The 25,363-nt window shown below is 40.3% G+C and overlaps 1 protein-coding gene and 1 long non-coding RNA gene across 2 annotated transcripts in view; both read left to right on the top strand.

Moving 5' to 3' along the window:
- Positions 1-25,363, top strand: part of LOC138982539 (5'-AMP-activated protein kinase subunit gamma-2-like) — a gene marked incomplete in the record, with an annotated part of 298,415 nt that overhangs the window by 263,140 nt on the left and 9,912 nt on the right. Inside the window, 6 exon segments of the mRNA XM_070355850.1 lie at positions 7,083-7,186; positions 9,808-9,889; positions 17,690-17,748; positions 19,948-19,980; positions 23,459-23,504; positions 24,736-24,914. Coding sequence (XP_070211951.1) covers positions 7,083-7,186; positions 9,808-9,889; positions 17,690-17,748; positions 19,948-19,980; positions 23,459-23,504; positions 24,736-24,914 — 503 coding nt within the window.
- Positions 11,350-13,517, top strand: LOC138982548 (uncharacterized). Its single transcript, XR_011460890.1, has 2 exons — positions 11,350-11,697; positions 12,048-13,517. It is a non-coding gene; the product is annotated as an uncharacterized lncRNA (long non-coding RNA).

Raw genomic sequence — 25,363 nt, 5'->3', positions numbered from 1 at the left:
ATCGAGCGTTTGCTCTTCTTGTCTTGAATTTCTTATGAGTTTTATGTAATTAGGGAGATATTTCGCTTCCAGTTGCCAGCTTGCGAAAGTTTCGAACATCTCTCTCTCTGTCTGTCTCTCTGTCTCTCTGTGTCTCTCTCTGTGTCTCTCTCTCTGTCTCTCTGTCTGTCTGTCTCTCTCTCTCTCTCTCTCTCTCTCTCTCTCTCTCTCTCTCTCTCTCTCTCTCTCTCTCTCTCTCTATCTGAAAACGTGTGATCTGAGTTTACCCAGTAACACTAGACATTTCGCGTAGTAGGCTAATAATATTCAGACGCGAAAGGATTCTTTTTACAGCATGTTTGTTTGGAAGGCCGTACACCGGGCAAATGCGCAGTGTCCTGCCGAAGTTTGAGACGAAGTCTGCGATTGTTGAGACAAAGGGCAGCGTCCTAGCTTGAGTACCTTTGTCTGAATCTTCATTGTTTGCCTTTCAGGCGTGGATGAGATTCTATAATGATTGCGAAAGTGTGCCGTTAATGGCATCATCCTTCTGTAAGCTTGCACTTTGTGTAGTAAGCTTTTGTACAACAGGCGCTATAGAGTATCAGATGCCATACTCCATCGTCTGGTAATGGAAGAGATCAATACACACACATACTACGTTTCGGTCTGGCCTCACAGAAATAAGTATACACGCAACTTTGCACAGAATGCGATGATTCATTGGAAGATGCAGAACTGACGCGGGTGCCCGTGCTGTCTTTTTTAACGACTGATTACGACGATGATAATACAATCAGAAAAGTCTTGTAATGATTAGTCGTACCATAGACCTACATTAGATAGGTCCCTGGTCGTACTTAGGATGTTCATGCTCGATTTAATTCTCGTTTGTTCGGGATGTTGTTGCCATTGGCAGTGTGCATGATTTGTTTCAGGTTCTATTTTGATTACACATCTCTATTACCAAGTTTCATCTCCGTAGTAGTGCACGTTTTCTAGAAAAACCGGCTATGCTCAAATAATTGTTACTGGGGGGTATTTTTCGACCGAGGATTGGTGAAAAAAGGTTTACCCGACATGCCACATTAGCCAGTTTGGAGCCGAGTGATCCAAATGTTAAAAATAAAAACCATTGCGTGCTTTTTGCGTGATACTGCATTGCAGAACAAGGTCGTCGTTCGCGAAAAGCTGGGCCGTTGCAGGTACAGACATTTTGCCGGTTTCGTAAGGTGTGTTTGTTTGCTAGGGAAGTTATCTTATCTGGACCGTATTAGTTATTACGTTGAGTAAGATCTTGCATGTGTTTGCATCTTATGTAATAGGAATGTGCTACTCAGCGTGGTGTAGACTCCTGTGCTAGTTTCAATCCCTGCAGTTTCTCGGTGTTGTGTTTCTTCTACGCCGGTTTCGCAGACCTTCTTGCTATGCTGCGGTTTTCATCAAGTGCTTGAGACCATAGTATATATATAGATAGACAGGAATGTTCAAATCATGTTTTGCGGCTGTGTATTTTTGAGTTAAAAGCGCTTCACTGTGGATATCGTATTGGTTCAAGTTCAGAAATGTTTGCAAGATATGCAGACTTTACATTTTATTTTTTTAATTTTTTTTTTTAATCTTAACTGACAGCCAAGTGTCAGGTTTCTTCCGACAATGCAGGTTGTTGCTCTACATGTTTGTATAAAAAAAAAAACTTCGAGAAAAGCGGAAAATAGAGGCTATCGTCCTCACGCGCAGCAGGGGCATTAGGCCAAAAAAAAAAAATTGTCTGTTTCTGGTCACCCGACCGACCCTAAATTTCGGCGCCGACCCTAAACTTTTTTTTCCCAAACTCAAAATTTTTTGTTGTTGCTGTTGTGGTAAAGGACAGGGTGAGAAAATGAACAACAAAAACATGTGAAAACGAAAGTCCGCTGACGATTTGTAAATTGTTGAGTGTCTTGTCTCTATGTATAGTGAATCCAGTCTCTTTGCGCGATTTTTAAAGTTAGTTTTATTGGTCTACATTTGGGGTAAAAAAAAAAAAAAAAAAAAAAAAAAAAAAAAAAAAAAAAATCCCGACCTACCGACCCTATTTTTTTTAGCCATGTTACCAGAAACAGACAATTTTTTTTTTTTGGCCTTATCACTAATCTCTTGCGGAAGCTTCACGTCATGTTGACAGACATTCCCGGGGACTTTTTGAATATTCTGCATCTGAGTCCCGCAAGTGTAGCTGTGTTCGTGGAAGTAGTCAATACGTATACATTTTTTTCATTGTGTTTTCGCCATGTTGAATCGGTGACAGCCCTCGCTGTCAGCACATGTTGTGTGCACACTGTGATACATTGTAGTGTTAGTGTATGATTCATACGGGTATCTGTGTCAAGGTCGTATGGTTGTAAATGATTGTCAAGGAGAGACGAGGGTGAAGGTAACTATGGCTTGGTGTTATTTCCCTCAAGGAAACACTAAATCTCTGTTCTAGGTTCATGGTCTACGATAGTACAAACATAATTGTGAGGGAAAAAACAAACTGTGTCCTAAATCTCCTTCGTAGTCGTGTTTCGTCAAAACGGACTCAGTTGGGTCTATATTATAGATTAAGTATGGCTTGATGAAAAATATGTGCTCTCTGTTCATGAGCACTGGTTTGCGATAGTCAACGGCTAGTCTAAAGTATTTATGGGCGAGTGTTTTTTATTTTTTATTTTTTATCTTTCATTCGTGTCTCACCGAATGGAAATAATGTCTTTATTGCCCTACCCGAAACCCATGGGTTATCACCGGTTTCTCCAGAGTTGAAAGAACCTGGTATTTGCTTTGCGTGATTTATAATGGGCGTAGCACTTCACACTCGCACCGGATGATTGAAATAATCACCTAGGCAGTGAATGGTTGCAAATAATTGGTTTTCACGATCGCTGTTAGCTGTGTGGCGATGATTCTCGTTCGCCTGGTCAGTAATGTCAGAGGAAATGGAATGTTTATTGATCTCTCGGCAGAGTAGGGCGGTGAGTAGCAGTGAACCAATGTCCTCCGTTTAGCTACATAGCGGTGTCCTCGATCAAGATGGGAGATACTGGATTAGCTGTCTGGTGACAATATCCAATCAGTCCGGCCTCTGATAAATACGGGCTGGGAGTGTAGAGGTTCGCACACAGTCGGTCAGTGACAGTAGACAGTGCGATGAAATATATCCGGTCAGTGCACTAATAATTACTGGGTCTCAGTATTGTGTATTTGCACACAGTTGGTCAGGTTGGACAGTACGATGGCGGGTGCTATGAATTAATTGTCCCATCAGTCCACTGCACTGGGTCGAGGTGTAGAGTAGTAGCACAAACAATCCCTCGGGGCGCTGGTGTTATACAGTGGAACCCCCCTTTTAAGACTCCCCAATTTGAGACTCCCCAATTTGAGACTCCCCAATTTGAGACTCCCCAATTTGAGACTCCCCAATTTGAGACTCTCCAATTTGAGACTCCCCAATTTGAGACTCCCCAATTTGAGACTCCCCAATTTGAGACTCTCCAATTTGAGACTCCCCAATTTGAGACTCCCCAATTTGAGACTCCCCAATTTGAGACTCCCCAATTTGAGACTCCCCAATTTAAGACTCCCCAATTTAAGACTCCCCAATTTAAGACTCCCCATTAAAGACTCCCCAATTTAAGACTCCCCAATTTAAGACTCCCCATTTTAAGACTCCCCAATTTGAGACTCCCCAATTTGAGACTCCCCAATTTGAGACTCCCCATTATAAGACTCCCTCCTTTTAAGCCCTGATTTTCTCATATGTTGAGGTCTTAAAAGGGGGTTCCTTTGTACTCAGTCGATTCCTATGAACACTGTCGAGCTAGGTGAAAATGCAGTGGTTGTTGTTGCCTGCCTGATCAGTCTCAGTTGTGATGGGGGGGGGGGGGGGGGGGGGGGGGCACCTTTCGTGGGATTGTAATGTTGTGCACCGTTCCGTTTGCGAAATGCGGGCAATATTATTTATAACATTTGTTTAGTTCGATAGCTTCTGTTGTGACGTTTGTTCGAAGTGTGGCAATATTATTCGTGACATTTGTTTAGTTCGATACAGCCTCTGTAGTGCTATACCCTCCGCATGCATTACCAAGCACTTGAAAGTGCATTGTGTGCTGTGTCTCGTTTTTACGTAGCCCTGTCTGTGTGCGTGTGTATTGATTGGTGGGTGCGGGGCTGAAACCAGTTATCCCCAACAAGGAATGAAAAAGGTTGACGGCTGTTTGTGGCTCTTGTTGGAAGAAAATCGAATGTGCGATATATTTACAGGCTTCCAGTTCAATCAGTTTTGCACAATAACTTATAGATTTTGAAAAAAAGCACGACCTCCTGGGTGGATAGTAGGTTATATAGGAACGTAAGCCGGGTTTGTGACCCACTGAGAGAGACAAGAATAGCGGTTGAGGGCAAGTATACAAGTGTGTTGCTCAGCTAGCAGAACCTGATTTGTATGCTGTGCACGGTTTCTGTCTGCAAGGAGAATCGCGAGAAATTCTGGGATATATATTGATATTGGCAAAGAGAGGGACAGAGACTAGAGATTTACTGCAGCAAGGATAGCAGACGAGTGAGAAAGAACACTCCCAGTGATAGCTGAAAAATGGGAGATTTGACACTGAAACAGAAAAAAGATTGCTGAAAAATCGGAAATTGAAACTGAAACAGAAAAAGCAGACGAACAAAACCGAGAACACACGGTGATTGTCTGACACACAGTCACACTGTGTGATATTGTGCTGATGTGTCACCGTCCGTGTACTGCATCTGTGATACTTTACTGTGCTGCTGCTTCTGTGTGCCTTGAAAATAAACACCTGTGATATCCTGCACAAAGTGAATTTGAACAAAAAAAATTCTTAAAAAGAAGAAGAACTGAAGTGTGTGAGTTAAAAGAAGTGTATATGCCAAGAAAGACGTGACTGTTTGTCCCAAAAGACAGAGAAACAAAGAACAATGTTGGAGGGTTTTCTGTACCGCTTGCTGGCTGTGTTCATGGTTGGTTTTGTGAAAATCATGCGGGACAATCGCCCTTACCTCGTAAAGTGCAGAATCCCTCACTGGATGCTGTTGAAGGGTGAGTAATGATCAGTATAACTTATGTGTGGTTTCTGTGTTTTTCTTGATGCTATTTTTTAAGAGCTTGGGAGCTTGGATTAGTTTCAGTGCTTCTTGAATCGTTCGAAAATGTTGGCAGAGCCTACCCCTAATAAGGTTTAACTCCAGTGAAGGTGTAGGTTTGAATTGTTTTGTCGGGTAGCTGTGGAAGTATTGAAACGGGAAGGGCATTAACCGCGGCCTCAGTTACCGCGTACACGTGGCGCTCGTGCAAGATGCGAGCAAACTGGGTCATGGGGAAAACAGACAATGCACACACACACACACACATGACATGCACTATTTTCACGTGTTTCTCTGTTTTACCCTGAAGCATAGACGTGACAGCAACAAATCTGTCGGAGTTTTTGTTCAGTTCAGTTCACCTGCCAAGCAGGCTTATTAGAAAGAAAAGGAGAGCAGGAAACTCAGAAGAGAAGAGAGAAAAGAATATCTGCCTGCAGTAAAAGAAGGTGGACATTCAAAACAACTCAACACATCGAGTGTGCCATTTTTTAAACAATGTCGAAGAAATCTTACGTACACCCAAAGACCTTGAAGCACGGTCTTGCCAGCGCCAAGACAAGGAGAAGTTCAGAAAGTGAAAACATGATGCCTCCAGGGGCAGGGGAGAAGGAGAACAGACAAGCAGACCGATACTGCTCTACTGGACAACTCCAGGAATATTACTGTGTCTCGAAGAGCGAAAGTCAAACCATGCCGCTTGCCATGATTCCCACTGTGCTGATTCCCACTGTGCTGATTCATTTTTTTTTTTTTTTCATTTTCATTTTTCATTACTTTATTGTCCCATCGCTGGGAAATTCGGGTCGCTTCCTCCCAGTGGAAAGCTAGCAGCAACGGAGTCGCGCTACCCAGGTGTCTGCGTGTTTAGGTGTATTCAGCCACCTGCACTTATGGCAGAATGACCAAGTTCTTTTACGTGCCATTGTGATGTCACGGGGGTGGGACATGGCTTCCGTCTCTGGGTCTGCACATAAAGTTGACCCGTGTCCGTCCCGGCCCGAATTCGAACCTGCGACCTTCCGATCACAAGTCCAGTGCTCTACCAACTGAGCTACCGGGCCCCCACTGTGCTCAATGGACGTGTTCGTTTTCTGTTGTGTGAAGAAACAGGAGTGGTCCCAACGGGAGGTATTGTTTATGGTCTGGTTGAAAGAAGCTGCCTTTCTTTATCGTAACATAAATGACTGTTTTGCATGAGTTACGCACATATGTTGCTGCTTTTCGGTAGGCTGAAGCCTTGATTCCATGTGTCGGTTCTACATTGCAGGCTTAGAGTTAGACATATATATATGCCATGATATGGACATATGTTTTGTTCAATTTTGGAGTTGACCGTTCCAAAATCACTTGAACATATGCCTCTCACTACACCAGCCAAGAAAAAGTTGATAGAATAGGCCACGGTCAAAAGATCGTGTAGGTTACCTAGCCCAAAGTTAGGCTAGGATAGCAACTGATCAAAAGATCAGACAAAGGCTTAACAGCCTAAGTACCAGTCTGATAACATAACATAACATAACATAACAAAATGTCCTTGAGCGTTGTCGCACCATTTGCAATAGAAATGTTTTCTTCTGGTTTTTGGGTGCTTCTTAGGTTTAAACAAAAAAGCCACCACATGAACAGATATGACTGTCAACCAGGGGCAGTCAGTGAACGTGTGCAGGCGCGCGCACACACACACACACACACACACACACACACACACACACACACACACACACACACACACACACACACACACACTCTTTGGATATATGCATCACAGCCATTCTTCAACTGAACCTCTCTCTCTCTCTCTCTCTCTCTCTCTCTCTCTCTCTCTCTCTCTCTCTCTCCCTCCCCCAGTTCCCCACTCCACACCTCCACCCCAAACCAATCTCACCTGGGACACCTTTCCCCACCTTTCTCACCTGCCAAGGGAAAATGTATTATAATTAAGACCTGCATTACCTGCTGTGTTTCAGATGAGAACGAGGACCAGGTATACAGCAAATTCATGAGGGCACACAAGTGCTACGACCTCATCCCCACCAGTGCCAAACTCGTCATATTCGACACGCAACTCAATGTGAGTACTGTACGACTATCAGGCACAACAACAACTAGAGTCTGATGACATTTAAGCACAACTCGGGGTTCTTTATGTAGAAAATAGAGCGATTGTCAGACCTGTGCAATTTGCAAAGTTCTGTAACTAAAAATACAAGTTTGGCATATTATACATGTACTTAGAAGTTAGAGTGAGGATTTTTAGTTCCTGTAATCTAAAGGGGTGGGGAGGGGAATGGGGGGGATTGAGGGGGAGAGTCCATCCTAAACTCAGGTCAAAATGAGTTCGGCTCATTCTCTCCCTGACAGGATGCCTTGAGTTTCCTGGTAAGGAAACCGATTTTTTTTTTACATATTTAGAGCTTTTTGTAATGTATTGATATAAGCAGATTCACGATCGTCGATAATTATTTTTTGATGGTGTACGTTGTGTAATTTTTAAATTACAAAGGAATTGATTTGTAAAACAGTTTCAAGGGAGCTATTTTTTCGCGGCTGTATTTACTGTGCAAACAACTCTAAATATGCCAAAAGTGTCACGTGATAATCAACCGTTTGGTTTCGGCGTTCGCTGAAGCAGACAATTTTTTCTGTTGTGATGCAACCATATATTACGGTCTCCTTCCGGCAGCAGTCCCAAAATTTCGACTTGTTTTGACCTTAGAACGATGTCTTTATCATAACTGTGAAGAACAGAACGGAGATCACTGTCGAAGTCGGCCAATCTGCAATCATTTTCGTCTCCCGAACACTGATCTCAAATTTAGATCAGTGCTCGTGAAAAACATATGGGAGATAACTCTGTATTCCTAGTTTTGATAGATTCGCATAGGACTGTCGCGTCTGGTCAGGGAGAGAATGAGCCGAACTCATTTTGACCTGAGTTGAGGATGGGGGAGAGTGGGTAGAACAGGGGGTTCCAAGGAGTATTTATAGGCACCTGGGACTACTTTTTTGTCCCTGACACTTCCTTCCAGAATAGTTCATTGACACTCCATTCCTGAATAGTTCACCAGGGAATGACCCCTCCTCATGCAAGTCAGAGATGTTCTGTTTCCACTTGGTACAGCAGTAGGCATTAAGAGGTGTCAGTCTTGCTATTGGTCACCTGAGTGCATTTATCCCATGGCAGATACATATATACCTGAAAAGAAAATTCCAATGTACTTTTTTTCTTTTAATTGGGGGGGGGGGGGGGGGTGTGAGGGGTGGTGATGGGGGTAGGGTTCACATTCAAGTCACTTGCAAGACTAATGCTAACTTTTGATTTAGATGCTGGTTTAACCTAACAGTGACTTATACTAACACCTGTCCTTATTTTTTAACGTCCTAGTTTCTTTCATGTTTGTCTTTTTCAGTCCTTTTAGCAGTTTTCTGGAGCTGACTGACAAAAAGTTTTTTTCAGATTAGTACAAGCAAGTCGAACTGCAGCGTGACGTATCAAAGTCCTACTAATTAGTCTTTTTTTATAAAGCACAGGTCTTTGCTTTTCTTTCAGGTTTGTTGAGGAGACGCATACTGTATCGTCTTAATTGTAAGCATTTAATTGGAGTGAAAGGGGTCGTTGCTTTTGATGATATATTTTGTATTTAGCTCAAGTGCCATCTCAGTTAAGTGTTTTATAAGCAGCATTGTTGAGAACAAACATCTCTGCGAGTTGCCTTGGAACAGAAATGGCATTTGAGCTGATTTGTGTGTTTGAATACGATCAGCTTATTGCAGAGTTGTAATATTGTTTGCGTACATTTGTACAAGTCATAAAATGAGTGGAATCATAACTGTCCGACAAGTCTGTGTCACCATGTGTGTGACGTGTATGATTTTCATAAGCTTCAGTTCCACTGAAAGAGAAAAAGCACGCCATGTTTTAACAATCCACTGTCACCAGTTTCATTCACCGAAAAAGAACACAATTCTGTCTGCGCGGCAGTATAATCACCATTCAATCCTATTCCCTTGGGAATTCAGCCAGAGTTGTACCTACATTATAGGTGTCCTCCCAAGGCAGGGAGACTTTGGTTGACTGTATGTCCAGACGGCAGGTCATAGAAATGTGTCCTTTTCGGGAGGTTTCCTCACATCAGAGGGACCTTGAATCATATGTAGGCGGGGATGTAGCTCAGTCGGTAGCACGCTGGATTTGTATCCAGTTGGCCGCTGTCAGCGTGAGTTCGTCCCCACATTCGGCGAGAGATTTATTTCTCAGAGTCAACTTAGTGTGCAGACTCTCCTCGGTGTCCGAACACCCCCGTGTGTACACGCAAGCACAAGACCAAGTGCGCACGAAAAAGATCCTGTAATCCATGTCAGAGTTCGGTGGGTTATAGAAACACGAAAATACCCAGCATGCTTCCTCCGAAAGCGACGTATGGCTGCCTAAATGGCGGGGTAAAAACGGTCAAACACGTAAAAGCCGTGGGAGTTTCAGCCCACGAACGAACAAAACAAAAAAATATGTAGCACTTTATATAGCAGGTCTCAACACTTATGATTGTATATTTGGTAAGTTTGAGTGAGCACTTGACATTATGTGTGATAGATGTGAATACACCTGATGCTTTTATTGAGAAGCATGGTTGACATAGCGTTCAGCTTTTCACAGTGGTTTTCATGCAAGAGTCTGTTGTGCTTTCTGTTCAGGTGAAGAAAGCATTTTTTGCCCTGGTGTACAATGGGGTGAGAGCAGCTCCTCTGTGGGACACCACTGCACAGGATTATGTTGGTATGTAGCGCTCCTAGTTTAGCCTCATGTCTTACTCTTCTCTGTCTGTCTCTGTCCGTCCGTCTGTCTCCGTCCGTCCGTCTGTCTGCCTGCCTGCCTGCCTGTGTGCCGGCTGATGTTTTGCTTTCATATCTGCACATATGTCACACCTTTTAGCATTGCTCTAGTTTTATATGGTAACTTTAATTTGTATACATCTGTCTGTCTGCCTGCCGGCTGCATGTATTTCACACCTTTAAGTATTGCTCTAGTTTATTGGATAAGATTTACAGTCCAGTGAGGTTACCCTCATGGAAATTCGGGCTGCTTTCTCCCCGGGGAAAGCGAGCTGCCATACATACGGCGCTACCCATATTTTTTTTTTTCCTGCATGCGTGTATTCATGTTTCCTGAGACTTAATGCCGTGTGAGATGGAATTTTTTTAACTTTATTCCAAGTCCCACGGGTATTTGATGGACATTTTATCTATGCCTATACAATTTTGCCAGGAAAGACCCTTTTGTCAATCGTGGGATCTTTAACGTGCACACCCCAATGTAGTGTACACGAAAGGACCTCGGTTTTTCGTCTCATCCGAAAGACTAGCACTTGAATCCACCACCTAGGTTAGGAAAGGGGGGAAAAAATTGCGGCCTGACCCAGGCCTGTATGGCATTCCGTTTGTCAAATAATTATTTGGATACTTTTTCATGTTTTTTTCACCAGTTTTAGCTAAATAATCATTATTTAGAAGCTCATGTGCTAAATAAGTAATTGTTTATAAACAATGTAAAACAACTCTAAATAATTTTTTTTTTACGTAAACAATTCATTATTTACCTAAACAATTCATTGTTTACGTAAATAATTCATTGTTTACGTAAATAATGATTTATTTACGTAAACAATATATTATCTAGACTTATATTAAATTGTTTATAAAGAATCAGCAATGTTGCTAAATAAATCATTATTTACGTAAACAATGAATTATTTACGTAAACAATGAATTGTTTAGCCAACACATTTTCCATTATTTAGGGGTTTCTAGGATTCGCTTCTGAACTAAGTTTTATGTCTTTCAGTGATTACTATAATTGAATACAAGGTCTCTCCACACACTCTTATCTTAAAATAGCTGTTGTTTGGATATTATTTTGTTTATTTTACAAGCCGAGTACGAAAATAACTGATCTCAAACACAGTCAAAGGTCAAGGTCAATTAAGGTGTTTCCCTGCCGGGAGTGTTTAGTGTTTGCATTTTCTTGCCTGAAGTTGTTGAAACACAGGGTTTTTTCCCCTTATGTTCTCGGTTCTGTTTATGTCCCAACAACATGCCTGTCTTTCCATTTCTCTTCCTTTCATCGTTTCATTTCAAAGAGAAAAGTAAAAACAGCTGTGAACCGTTGAAAAACGGGAAACAATGCATCCGACGCGTTCCGAGAAGAATCTGGAGTGACTTCCCTTGCCTCAAGCAACACATTGCGATCGGGCGAGAAGCGAAAATATTCTGAGCGATTGTTACCAGAGGAGAGGCGGCGATACCACCAGAAGATTTTGGAGATTGACGGGAATGATCCGTATGACATTCTCAACCAGGTGCTGGTCAGCAAATCCGGACGATCTGCCAGAGCTGAGTTACATCAACATCGTAAATTATTTTGTGCTTGGCAAGAGTGCATACAGATACACATGTATGTATGTGAGCAGCTGAAAAGCTTACAACAGTTTGGATTCCTACCGACTTTTTGTCTCTGGCTGGGACTGGGTGAGGGATGTCAAGTGCTACAGCCCTGATGGCTGTCAGAACTCTGTAATTTCTGCAAAGGTAAGAATGTGCTTTCAGTTTATGATGAATGAACGTGAGTGTTCTCTGTCTTGTGTTGCAGTTCAGGATATTGTGTTGAGGCTTTGTCTTTGATAATTATGTTCTTCGCTTCAGTTTGTATTCTGGACTACGACAAAAGCTGTAGATAGTCTTGAATATATTTATATTTTGAAATAGCTTGCAAAATATTATATTTATAATGAGCTTCATGTTCATATTCAGTTAAAAATCTGTTGTTTACTTTTCATTGTTAAGGTTATTGTAAAGCACATTATGTGTGTCTTAGAGTTATATTCATTCGATTGACCTAGCTGAATGCTGATTTGTGCGACCTTCAATTTATGTTTCAGATTCTTCATTCACAACGCCTTAATGAACCAGCACTTTCTCCTTGGATCATCGCCACTTCTGATGGCAACATACTGGCAGCACACTGTACCTGCATGGCCGGAGTTGGAGAAACCGGCATGGCCGGAGTTGGAGAAACCTGCACACACGTCCCTTCACCTTCAAGGAGTCAGCTGTTGGGAGTGTGCTGTGGCAGACCGCCATTTCTGTTTGGAATCTAACAGTGAGGGGATGCTTTGTCTGCGCAAAGACCACCAATACTTTAGTCAAGTACAGTGCCAGATTGTTATGACCAGTTCCTCCTACTGCGATTTCATGGTGTGGACTACTGTGGATAAAGTTATTGTCCGAGTATTGCCTGACTGTGATTTTTGGGCAATGTGTGTGGAGAAAGCTTTGAAAGTGTTCAGACTCGCAGTTCTTCCAGAGCTAGTTGGAAACTGGCTGGACAGAGAAGCTGAGCCTCTACAAGCAGTGGATGTGAACCAGGAGCAGCTGCAAACACCAGTCGTGAAACGCAGCAAGAAACAGTGACAATGGCAGACTCGCTTGCTCATGTGTGTGGGAAAACAAACATCATGTATGACTGTACACACAGAAAGTGGCAGTATTAAAGTTGTAGAGATGGAGAGAATACATCGAACGCAGAAGAAGAAGAAGAAGAGAGGGAGAGAAAAGAGAGCATGCAATTTTTTAAATCACAGTTCACACTCACAGAGAAGTCATTAATTGTTCCATTCTTGTTTCATTTTATTCTTAAAGTAAAATCATGCACAGATGTAGACATGTACATTTTGTTTAGGATCACCGACCACAATACAAAATCAAGTGCTACAAGTATAAATTATGATGCATACAGGACCTTATTTTGTGATTGTTTTACATCCACTGCTGTGAATAACAAAGAATCATGAGCAGTTTGATTATCAACTTATTCAGCCAGGTACATTGTTCATTCTCCTTGTTCAATGTTTCCAGTGACACAGATTGGCTGCTTGATTTAGGGAACAAATAAGAGTGTGTGGTCCAGCACAGTTCTGCATCAGTACAGTCAAGTAATACAGTGTTTAAATTGGCAGTGGAACTGAAAGTTAGTTTCTATCATCAACTAGTTCTGTTTTGATGACAACAAAATTGAACACACTTATTTCTGCAAAAAAGCGCACAGGTCTATTGATCATAATGAATAGTTAATGACTCACATACCCACAGTATGTTATTTCAATTTTGAACATTTAGTGAAAGTGTTCTCTTCACTTTGGCTCCATACCTGCAATACTGGTAGTGGTATGTTCAGTGTTGCTTGCAGTTGCATGTTATTGGTAGTTTAAATGTGTGCTCGCATTTCAAGTGTAGGCCATTTAATTTTTCAATGCTCCTTATCTTGTTTCCTGTAGAGCTATTTTGAGGTTAATCAGCATAATTCAACCTTTGTCAGTTGTGTCAATACATGTCACATTTATGCAAAATGATTTCAAAGTGTATGTTAAAGTGGTGTGGGTGTGTGTGTGTGTGTGTGTGTGTGTGTGTGTGTGTGTGTGTGTGTGTGTGTGTGTGTGTGATAGAAAGAGTGAAATCTGCTCTTGAATTGGAAGGAAATAGCAGCAGGTCAGATCATATACACATGTATATTCCATCCAGTGAAAACATAACAGAAAAACTGTTGCTTCTGCTCATGTGTGAATCAGATACAATACACCACAGTTTAATTAACACATTCTTTAAACAATGCCTTCATCTTCAAATTCAAGATTCCGTCCAGTGAAAACATAACAGAAAGACTATTGCTGCTGCTCATGCAAGACATCAGAATCAGATACAATACACCACAGTTTAATTAACATATTCTCTAGTCTAAACAATGCCTTCAGTTCACTAGGCTGTGTTTATGCAGCGTCACAGCAAGAATCACATGATACCAGTGCAAACATTGACAAGCCCAGATGATACAGTGACTATTTTGTCCAGTGTTACCACTTCTTCCTCTTCCCTTGCAAACAAAAGATCAGTCAGAATATCAGAGTTCAGAATTTTGTACTTTCCACAAAGAATACCGATAACTCGCTCAACATAAATTCTCAGATTAGCTAGTTTGCGTGTTGACTATCTCATATTAAGCTGTAAGCTGACTCTTCCCTCTTGTAAAGGCAGGGATTTTCACTTGTGCACTTCTCATAGCCACTAGTTCATTAATGTCAAATCCCCTGTCGGCCAAAATCACATCATTTTGTACAATATTGTCTAGATACCCACTATTTGCAGTGATGTGCTTGTCACTTGAAAGCCCACCCCACCCTTTAGAAATAAAAGAAATATGGCCTTGAGGTGTAATTGATATTAGGTATTTAATTGTATTGTTGTGCTTGTAGTTTGACCAGGTGAGTGCACTAGCATCAACACTGGAGGGTCTCTCAATGAATATATTTCAAAACAGTCAATAATGGACACTACTCTGCATCTTGAACACACACGGCCAGTACATGTACTGTGCAACTGACCTTGGCACGGAACGATCCAAGGGGGGCAATCTCAGTCATCTCAAAGAGGGAAATCCAAACGCAATCCGCTTTGTTCGATTTTACGGGCTTGGACGATAGAGAAAAATAAGAAAAGCAAAAGCTGGAGTCCAGTCTGGACGAAACTGCTATCAAGAACGCAGAATTAATTTCTTCTCAGTTTTTTTTTAGCCGTAAGCGCCATGTTTAACTGCTGTTCACAATGCGGCGCAGTGAAACCAACAAAGGGGCCTCACTATAGAAGAGTTTCCTGCTCCGATAAACATGGAAAAAATCAATTCTGCGTTCTTGATAGCAGTTTCGTCCAGACTGGACTCCAGCTTTTGCTTTTCTTATTTTTCTCTATCGTCCAAGCCCATAAAATCGAACAAAGTGGATTGCGTTTGGATTTCCCTCTTTGAGATGACTGAGATTGCCCCCCTTGGATCGTTCCATGCCAAGGCCAGTTACACGGTACTGGCCGTGTGTGTTCAAGATGACTACTATGTTCCATGGATAGGGAAGGAACTGTGGTGGTAGACTTGTCTTTATACTTCGCCTGTCTGTCCAGAAAACAAGTGGCCGCAGTCTGTGGTACATGATATGCACAGTCTCGTGAAAAACTTTGCTGGCAGTTGTTCTTGACACAGAAAAGATGTATGCCAGGTGTTGCAGAGGTGTGTTAAGGCGTATATGCATGAATGAGAGCTTGAAACTGTGTCAGTGCTCTGCGCGAGTGTGTTGGCAAATGCCATGCAAGAAAATCAAATAATGTAACAAGTGTGGAGAAATTAGAAATCCCAGTAAAATATCGTACAGTATCGTCATTGTCCCTCAAAGAATCAAGTGTCATTTTTTTTCTTGGCAAGTTCGTCTTTAAGTTCCCGAGTTTCTAGCACCAGCCTGTTTAGTTCATCCCGTTGCTGCTTTTCTTCATCTTTAGAAATCCAGGCAAAATTGTCATAGGTTTCAGTCTGGCAGTAAGTACCGCCACAGTCACCTCTCTCGGGAAGAGGAGCAGCCAGTTCTGCTGTATCCGAAGTACCTTCACCGTCGCCATCAACAGCATCCTCTGCTAAATTAGGGTGAGAAGGAGTTGACTCACTCCCCACAAGCTTCTTCCTCTCCTTGAGTCTCTGGTACTGTCCTTGTTGGCTGTCAGGCTGTGTCCCTGCACCATACCCAAGTTTCAAAGTAGGTGTTTACTTCCCACAGATGGTTGCCCTGCAAAAAAAATCAAAGGCAAATGTATTGTAAATTATGGATTGGGAGTTATTTTAAAAATAAGTCACCCAAACAAAATGAATGAGTAAATCTAGACACAGATCTACCCTTTAAAGCTGAACTATAAAGTTGTATCAACAATGACCATTTAGTGTTCAAATAAATTCTGATTATCAAATCCAAGTATTTCACACCTATGGCATTCTCACAAGTCATGGTTTTGGGCAACCATGATAAGTTGTTATACTGAGAGTAAGTGTAAGACTGACTCACTCAGTCATAGACTGCGCTCGGTGCAGGACTGACCGACTGTCCGCACACTACCATCACAACACAGCTTGCATAAAACACAGACTAACCAAGGCAGGTGAACAAAAGCATGAGTACTTACCATTGACAAAATGATCAGAGCACACGTATCTCCTACTCCTAGCTGTTGATTCAAAGTTGAAATTCTTCAGCTGAAGCTGTGCCAACCATTCTCGCCCGCGTCGTGCAGTCAAATCCCTTATCTCTTTGCCCTTTCCGTTGACAACAAATGGAACAGAAAAGAATCTTCTGTCCCTATCTCTATCTTGTCTGTTATGGCAATGTTTTAACACTACAACTAGAGACCATGTCGATAAAATAATGCGGAAGATTCAGAGTGCAGATTTCGCGTGTTGCCTTCTCGCGAGTTCCGCCGGAATGCCAGAGGCACGGCCGGACAACTCTGCACACGACTGTGTGACGTCATCGCGTCAGAGCTCATACCAAGTTGTGTTGTGTTGTGTAACCTACAGATAAAAAAAAAAAGTGTAATCATGCAGTAAGAGAAATGGAAAGAGAAAGTTTTTGTTGAGACAGAACAGAAAACTTAGGACGGAAAACTTTTTTTCAACAACTTCAAGGGAGAGAATGCAAACACTAAACACTCCCTTGACCTTTTGTTTGTTTTCGCATTCAGTTCTTTTCGTACGGCAATTTCAGCTTGTAAAATAAACAAATTTACGAACATTTTCTGATAAATAATGTTTGGAGATACCTTGTATTGAATTATAGTATATACACAAAGAAAAAAAATGAAGCTTAGAAGTCAATTCTTGATTCCCCTAAATAATGAAAACTGCTTTCCCTAAACAATTCATTGTTTACGTAAATAATTCATTGTTTACGTAAATAATGATTTATTTAGCAACATTGCTGATTCTTTATAAACAATGTAATATAAGTCTAAATAATATATTGTTTACGTAAATAAATCATTATTTACGTAAACAATGAATTATTTACGTAAACAATGAATTGTTTAGGTAAATAATGCATTGTTTACGTAAACAAAAAATTATTTAGAGTTGTTTTACATTGTTTATAAACAATTACTTATTTAGCACATGAGCTTCTAAATAATGATTATTTAGCTAAAACTGGTGAAAAAAACATGAAAAAGTATCCAAATAATTATTTGACAAACGGAATGCCATAGGCCTGAACACGCAACCTCTCGCTTCCGAGCGCAAGTGCGTTACCACTCGGCCACCCAGTTATTATATGGTAACTTTAATTTAAACCCTTTATTTTTTTTTTCCGTCATTTGTTTTCCTGATCTGGGTTGCGTTTCATCATTTCAACAACTTTTTCTACAAGTAGAAGACAGAGGTAGTTTGAGAAGTTGTGATAATAGGGAATGACCTGAGCACCTTGCTACAAAGTCTTGAAGAATATGCCGCCTAAAGAAAATAGAGATGGGAAGATATATGACATTGCAAAACAACATTCATTGTATTTATAGTCAGTAGATTTTGGAAGGTGGGTTTGGGCTGGTTATTGATATGTTTCTGTGTTCTTGTTTTCAGTATTGTGACATAATGGTATCAGAATGTATAACTTGGGAGACTTCATGTTATTGAAATGTCTGAATGTGTTTTTTTGTGCGTTTGTTTCAGGAATGCTTACAATTACAGATTTTATTAACATCCTGAAAAAGTACTACAAATCACCCAATGTAAGTATACTGTATTCGTGTTCACACTTTCATACTGTTCTGGAGTCTTTGACATCTTCTAATCTGGATGAAAATGCTTTGTTCTTTTGAATAAATTGACCTGTACATGTACCAATGTAAAGTATTGTTTTGTGCTTGAATATGATTGTTTCAACCCTGTCTGTGTACAATGTTGCTGATCAATTTTGAGACCATTAGGCATCTGCTCAGTAGCAGAATGTATATATCAGAAGTCCTTTTTTTCTGCAAAACAGCTTGTAATTTAGAAGTGTTTTTCGTTCAATTTTAGATGCCATTAACAACAAACAAAAAAGGTTGTTTGGTTTTGCTTACAATTCATTTGAAATGTGTTTCAAACTTGTTTTCATGGTGTAGGCATGTGGGGGTTTCTAAAATCATAAAACCTTCTTTTTTTTTTTTTTTTTTTTGAATGCATCACACATTATTCACTAAAGCTCCTTGAAAATCATACATACAACTTAAATCTCAGGATACCAGATTTGTCTGCTTTTTTGTTCAGATGGTAAAATCTTCAAATTTTTTTTTTTAATGATTCGGATAATTTAAAGCACGCTTTCCATTGACAATATTTGTGCTCTATCAGCGTTTGCCGTCTGATGTTTTGCCCTGGCAAATTATTATCTTGGATGTCTCTCTCTCTCTCTCTCTCTCTCTCTCTCTCTCTCTCTCTCTCTCTCTCTCTCTCTCTCTCTCTCTCCCTCCTCTCTCTCTCTCTCTCTCCCTCCTCTCTCTCTCTCTCTCTCTCTCTCTCTCTCTCTCACCCCCCCTCCCACCGTCTTGTCCTTGTCTCCCCCCTCTCTCCCCTCTCCTTTCATGCCTTAAGCTTTGTCTTTGTAAAAAATCAGGTTTATCTTTCTATCCTTGTTTTCAATCTTCACCTCCACCCAACCCCATCCCCCCACCCCATCCTTCCCCTTACTTTCGTGGGTTCTTTCCTGTGATGCAACTGCAGAGAGAGAGAGAGCAGAGAAAGGAGAGGGAGGAGAGAGAGAGAGAGAGAGAGAGTGTGTTGAGAGCCTATTAGTAGCTTCTCGGATGAGCTCATTTGAAGAAGTAGTAACATTTCATTGTATTTTGCTGTATCTTTCCGTTTTTCATTAAAACCAGAAAACAACGTAGTTATTTCAAAATGTCCTGTATTTCACAGGCAATTCCATGGGAGCTAGGAATAAGCGCCCGAACCCTGGAGTGTACTTGCATTGTAGCGAAAGAAACTTTTAGAAAAAGGTCCCTACCTATCTGTGACATACAGATGTAACAAACGTAACATGCCTAGCTAGCCTGAAGACTAGAGAGATCAAGACTAGAGAAACGTTTCTGCAGATCTCTCTGTAGGGCTAAAAGGACATCTCATGTGTATGAAATCAAAGCAGTCAATGTCAGGATGTTCCAGTGCAGTATGCATTTGCCTGTGTCTTCTGTTTTTGTGAAGGATTTACATGTGGGCTCTGTTTTTTGCAAGGGTGAACTGTTCGTTCATTAATTTTAGTTGTAGTTGTTGAAGCATGAGTTTGATTTTATTTCTGTTCTGATTTGTATTCATATGTTAGGTGATTAGTGATAAAGTTGTATGAACTCATGTGAGAAATGTTTTATTTCAGTAACTTATCTGACCGTGCAGTTTTAAAGTTGTCTTGTTGCTCATAATGTTTAACAGCAAATCGTGCGGAGGGGTAGCTAAGGAAAAAGCAACGTTGTTTTTATCATTTCAAAAGAATTTAAATGGAGAAAAAGCAAAGCTTGAAAAAAAATTAATCTAGAGTAGCTGCCTTAATTTTCTGCACCATCCCCTGGGCATCCCCAACCAATCCAACCCCTCTTTTTCATTTTATGTTTTTGTTGATATATTTTACAATAAGCAGAACAGTTTGATAGGTTACATTTGAGCCAGACTTGAGCATACATTTTTTGGTCAGCAATTTGTGATTTTAGCGGATTATTTGTGGATTTTGTTGCAAGTTTCCACAGTTTGCTTGTTCAGACTGTTGCTACATGTACTTCATGTTTAAATTCAGTGCATGATTTCATCATCTGTAGTTTTTTTTTTATTTATTTATTTTTTATTTTTACATCCATTAATAAGTACAAGTTTGACCTTTTTCTTCACTGTGAAATGGCTTTTCTTCCTCACCGTGGAAAAAAGTTGAAGTTTTGTTCAATTTTTTTTCTCCTGTCCAGAAGAATTCGTCTGGAGAAGAGCTGAGCCTGCCGGTAATGGTTAAATTAAAGTGCTGAATGATGCTTGTGCTTGTACCCTCTTCCCTAACCCAGCTTTTTAGACTTTTTTCCGTCTGTCCTTATTTGGTACAGTGGAACCCCTCTCTACCAACCTTGACAAGTCAGTCAGTGGTTCCGCTGTACCTGGCTCTACCATCACCATTGCTATATATATTCATGGCTTCATTCTGTGTAGTAGATGTGTTTTGTACATTAGAAATCGGAAGGAAGGGATGCCCCCCGCGGGTTAGGGGGAAGAATTTACCCGATGCCCCCCAGCATGTCGTAAGAGGCGACTAACAGATTTTGTTTCTCCTTTTACCCTTGTTAAGTGTTTCTTGTATAGAATATAGTCAATTTTTGTACAGATTTTAGTTAAGCAGTATGTAAGAAATGTTAAGTCCTTTGTACTGGAAACTTGCATTCTCCCAGTAAGGTAATATATTGTAATACGTTGCAAGCCCCTGGAGCAAATTTTTGATTAGTGCTTTTGTGAACAAGAAACAATTGACAAGTGGCTCTATCCCCTCACCCCCCTTTCCCCGTCGCGATATTACCCTTCGTGGTTGAAAACGACGTTAAACACCAAATAAAGAAAGAAAGAAGCAAGGGATCTTTCTTTTTTTAAGTTTTGATACCTGGTCTAACAGTTTCCTCCGGTTTTCTGTTCATTATGCTTTGTTAATAGTAATAATAATATACATTTGTTATGGTTTATTTTATTTATAACTTTGTATTAGCCACATTCATTTTGCATCCCTTCTTTTTGTCTTTTATAATCTGCAGAGTTTGTTAGCTTTCAATTTCAGCTTCTTGGATGTACCATTTCATTATTTTTACTCTTTTTTGTATGTATTTATTTATTTATCTATCATTTGTTGGCTTAAGTCTCTGCCTGCTGCCTTGCACATATATATTGTATACATAGATATTCAGACCAAGCTTTTTATTTATTTCTTTAAATCTATTTTTAGTGGCTTTGCAGTTTCTTTTGCAGACCATGAAAGTGCTTCATATGACTTAGGGCATACGGTTATTGTTGGACAGGAGTGTAGTGCAGCATTAGGGATGTGGACATACTCAGTATTTGAGACAAAGAGCAATGGGATATTAATACAGTATTACTGTACTTTATACCCCTGTACTGGGCATGATTTGCACCTAAAATCAGGATTTTTAGCACAATCATTTAGTCATATTGTCTTATCTCACCTCTCTCTCTCTCTCTCTCTCTCTCTCTCCACCCTTTTTTGAGATTAGCAAATCCCCCTCTATCTCTCTCTCTCTGGCACAGTCCCAGGTTTTTGTTTTGTCTCCAAAAGACTTTATATTCTACAATTGTGTTGACTTGGCTTTATGCCTAGTTGAGCACTATTAGATTTGAAGGATGCCAATGGTTTTGATTGACTATAATTATTTTGTGTGCTTAAAAGATAAATGTAGTAAAAAAGCAAACCTGTGTTTGTATACTGTTTGTACACACTATTTTGTTTTGGTCACACTTTACATTTAAAGATGTGGAAATGTTTGTTTAAAGTATCATTATTGAAAGGTTGGTCTTTAACAAAGTTTTCGTTGTAAAAAGGGTTTATATATTTTTTTATTTTTCTCCCTGTCGGTGTACATTAACACACTTCCACTGTCTTGTCACTTCCCTTTTCAGTTTCTGTGTATCTCAGGTTAACTTTTTTTCTTCTGTTCAGTTTTTTTCCTTAATATTCCTTGAACTTGATCTGTACTCCATAAAACTTTATTTTGACTTTCAGTTTGCAATACTTTTTATAATGGTGAGGTTAACCACTGGGAACACAAAATGTGAGGATGTTTACAGTAGGGAAAACATACACACTGGGATTGGCAGCAATAAACAGCCAATTGTTTACCATATCAGGGTCAAAAGCTATGTCAAAATGGTACAGGGTTAAATAAAAACAAAACTTTCACAAAAGCAAAAGCGCTGGCAACATAAATATGTGCAACGTCCACAACAGTATTTAATATCTGAGCCAGATTAACTTGACCGCTACTGGGATTTTGTGAGGTTTGGGTTAATGAAAAAAAAGTTACTAAAAAAATTGTAGCATATGGCAGATGTCACAGAACATTGTTTTAGCATTTTTCCTGAAGCAATTTGGTAGATAGGCGGATATGTGGTCTTGTGCCAATGCTTGGGGTGCTCTCACTGTAATGATCGAGCACCAAAGTCAAACCTTTGTATGTTAATAGTCAACTGTAATTATGCACTCTTTAATCCTAAACTGTGCAAAATCAATAGTTTGCATGGTTCTTCCAGCCTCATACGATAGCTTTATATGGTTAATGTAATTGTACCCAAATCTATCTGATGCACTCTGTGCTTGTCTTCTTCTAATCCAAAAGTTTTAAACATGTAATTGTTTTGAGATTCCAAATTTACAGCAAGTGATAAGTCTTTCTTTTTTAATCCCAATATTGTAAAAGTGTAACTTGAACTTGAGTAAATATGGTATGTATGTACCCAAATCTAAATATGCAGCATGTGCTTGTATCTTCTAATTAAAACAATTATATGTAATTGTTTCCAGATTCCAGATTTTCAGTCATTGATTATCATAAGCCTATACATTTCTTTGTATCCAAAAGTTGATAATGTGTAACTTTTTAGATACCAGATGTGCAGCTTGTGATTATGAACCACTCTTCTATTCCAAAAGTTGTGGAAATGTAACTGTTTTGGGATTCCAGAATTTTTGTCTGCTACACTTTTCTTGTAATTTTCAAAATTGTACAAAAGGATCTTGAAAAAACAAGTGCATTAATCTTTTGAAAATGTACTTCTTGTTGCCTGTGAAAGTTAATTGAACATAGTGTGTGGAAAATCCCCCAGAGAACTGCAGTAGGTGTATAGTTAACTTCAGTAGAATGTGTGTTCTTTTATACACTTCAGGTTTCATTTTGAAAACATGTTCACACAGTTTAACTTGCTTGCCTCATACCATGGCTGTCAGAACTGCTGTTCATTTTCTTTCTGAAAAATGCATCTAAGTCCATCCAATGTAGCACTTAAAGCTGCTTTAATGTAGATGTGTAAAGGAGCCAATTTTTTTAAATGGATCATTTGTTTGAATGCAGACAGGCAAGGTTGATAGCAGGGTTTTTCAGTTAAAAAAGTAAACAGGAAAACGAAGAAAGAAATCTGTGTGGCCAAGTAATGATGGTAACTTAAACACTGCAACATTAATGCAGTAATTAAAAACAATGACCGGTTTGAGGATGAGAGAAATGTGAAAGGAACATGGATCTCTGTGTCCGAGAATGACAGTGGGTGTTATATTGGCAAGATAGTCGGGGTATTTGTGGTGCATGTATCTCATGCTGTGTCCATTTGGAACTTATCTCACTACAGACCAAGTTCAGGTAAGGAAGTCTACAGTTTTTCTTTGGTGTTGCTTTGTTTACTTGTGTTGACATCCCCCTTGTTTCTCTTCTTTAGGCAAGACTGGATGAGCTGGAAGATCACAAGATAGCAACGTGGAGAGGTAATGCATTCATCTGATTGCCTGTCTGGCTCTCTCTCTCTCTCTCTCTCTCTCTCTCTCTTTGACATTCCCTCCTACCACCACAATAAACAGACTCACTCCCTCCCTCCCTCCACCACCGCCACCACAAACAAAACCTTTATCCGCCTTGTTGATTGATAACCATGGTTAATGGTGACCACAGAAACTGAGCTGTGCAAGATAAAACACATGCTTGTAAGTCATACAGTGGTACCTGCGGTGTGTGGCCCCGCTGATGAGAGGACACCTCCCTTAAAAGGACACATTCTGAGGTCCCCTTGTCTATTATCTCGACCAAAATAAACCTGTCGTGACAGGCCACCTACAATGTAGGGACACTTTTGGCTGGTCCCAAGGGTGTCCTTTCATGGCAGGTACCACTTTAATGACAAAGTGCCAGGTAGACCTGGGTCATATGAAGAGCACATCAACATCTGATTGAACTTTTAACCCTTCTTCAACTCTCCCACAAAACAGAAACCCCTTTGTTCATTGTCTTTTTATATTTCTGTTTGGAAAACTGCACATTTACTGCCTATTGTTAGTGTGAAATGCTCTTGCATACTCTGATTGTTTTTTTGTTGTGTCATTGCTTCCAAACAAAAGTGCACTTATGTATTTGAGACGTAAAGGGTTGTCTACTTGGATGTATTTTTATTTTATTGTAGTGGCGTTCACAAAAAAGTCCCGTTGCGATATAACCTTCGTGGTTGAAAACGACTTCAAACACCAAATAAAGAAAGAAAGAAAGTTCACAAAAAAGTAATGTTCTTTTGTCACACAAAATAATTTGTGTGGAACCACTGTGAGAGTTCTTATGGCGGACAAAGCAAGTTCACATTGCACCAGAACTTAAAGTTTCATGCCTATAATTTTCTTTATAATTGAGTCACTGAATGCTATTCAGCCCACAAAACAAAAACCTCCATAGAAAAAAGTGCTTTCAGGCAGGAAAGCCTGTTAATAATTGATAAACCTGTGCCAGTACGTTGCATTTTCAAGATGAAGCATCATGCAGAAATGAAACCCAGACGAAACATAATTTCGGTAAACAAGATAGGTGTGTTTTCAGCACCGGAAGGCCTCCTATGCCCAAGAGGCCTCTTGGAGAGAAAGTCTCTTGAAACACTAATTATTCAGACAGGATTTTGTTAAGAAGACAAAAATGTTTAATTTTGTTTTGATGTTGAAATTCTTGTCACTGTTTCAGAGGTGCTCAAGGCAGAACGCAAACCTTTTGTCTTTATCGACCCTGACGCTAGTCTGTATGAAGCGGTGAAGGCGCTGATCGACAACCACGTGCACCGCCTACCCGTCGTGGATAGAACCACCGGCAATGCCATCTACATCCTCACACACAAACGCATCCTTAGGTTCCTGCACATTTACGTAAGTTGGCTACACAGTCATGTTAAAGGCCAGTCTGCAGTATGTAATGATTGTGCTCAGTTTTGCCTGAATAGTGAGAAGAATAGGTCCCACTAACACACACACACAAGCTGAAGCACACAAATGCATGCAAACTCACACACATGCATGCAAACTCACACACATGCATGCAAACACTACAGTACGCACATGCTTGCATAACCAGGAGCACTGCTGTCACACATACACACATATAGACATATAGAAGTGGTCAGGTCATGGTTACCAGTCAGACTAGGACTAGTAACACTGTGACAACTTTGGTAGGAAAGATCTGATAACTGCTGCAGTCACTTCTGGTGCAGCTGATATTGCGAAGACATCGCCATACATGTTCTTCTTCGTGTTCACAGGCTACACAATCAGTCCAGCTTGGGCGACAAATATGGTCCTCTGCACCAGCTCTTGGT

This window comes from Littorina saxatilis, linkage group LG12 (assembly GCF_037325665.1).
Source record: "Littorina saxatilis isolate snail1 linkage group LG12, US_GU_Lsax_2.0, whole genome shotgun sequence".
NCBI classification, from domain to species: Eukaryota; Metazoa; Mollusca; class Gastropoda; order Littorinimorpha; family Littorinidae; genus Littorina; species Littorina saxatilis.
This window is presented reverse-complemented; position numbering and strand designations above follow the sequence as displayed.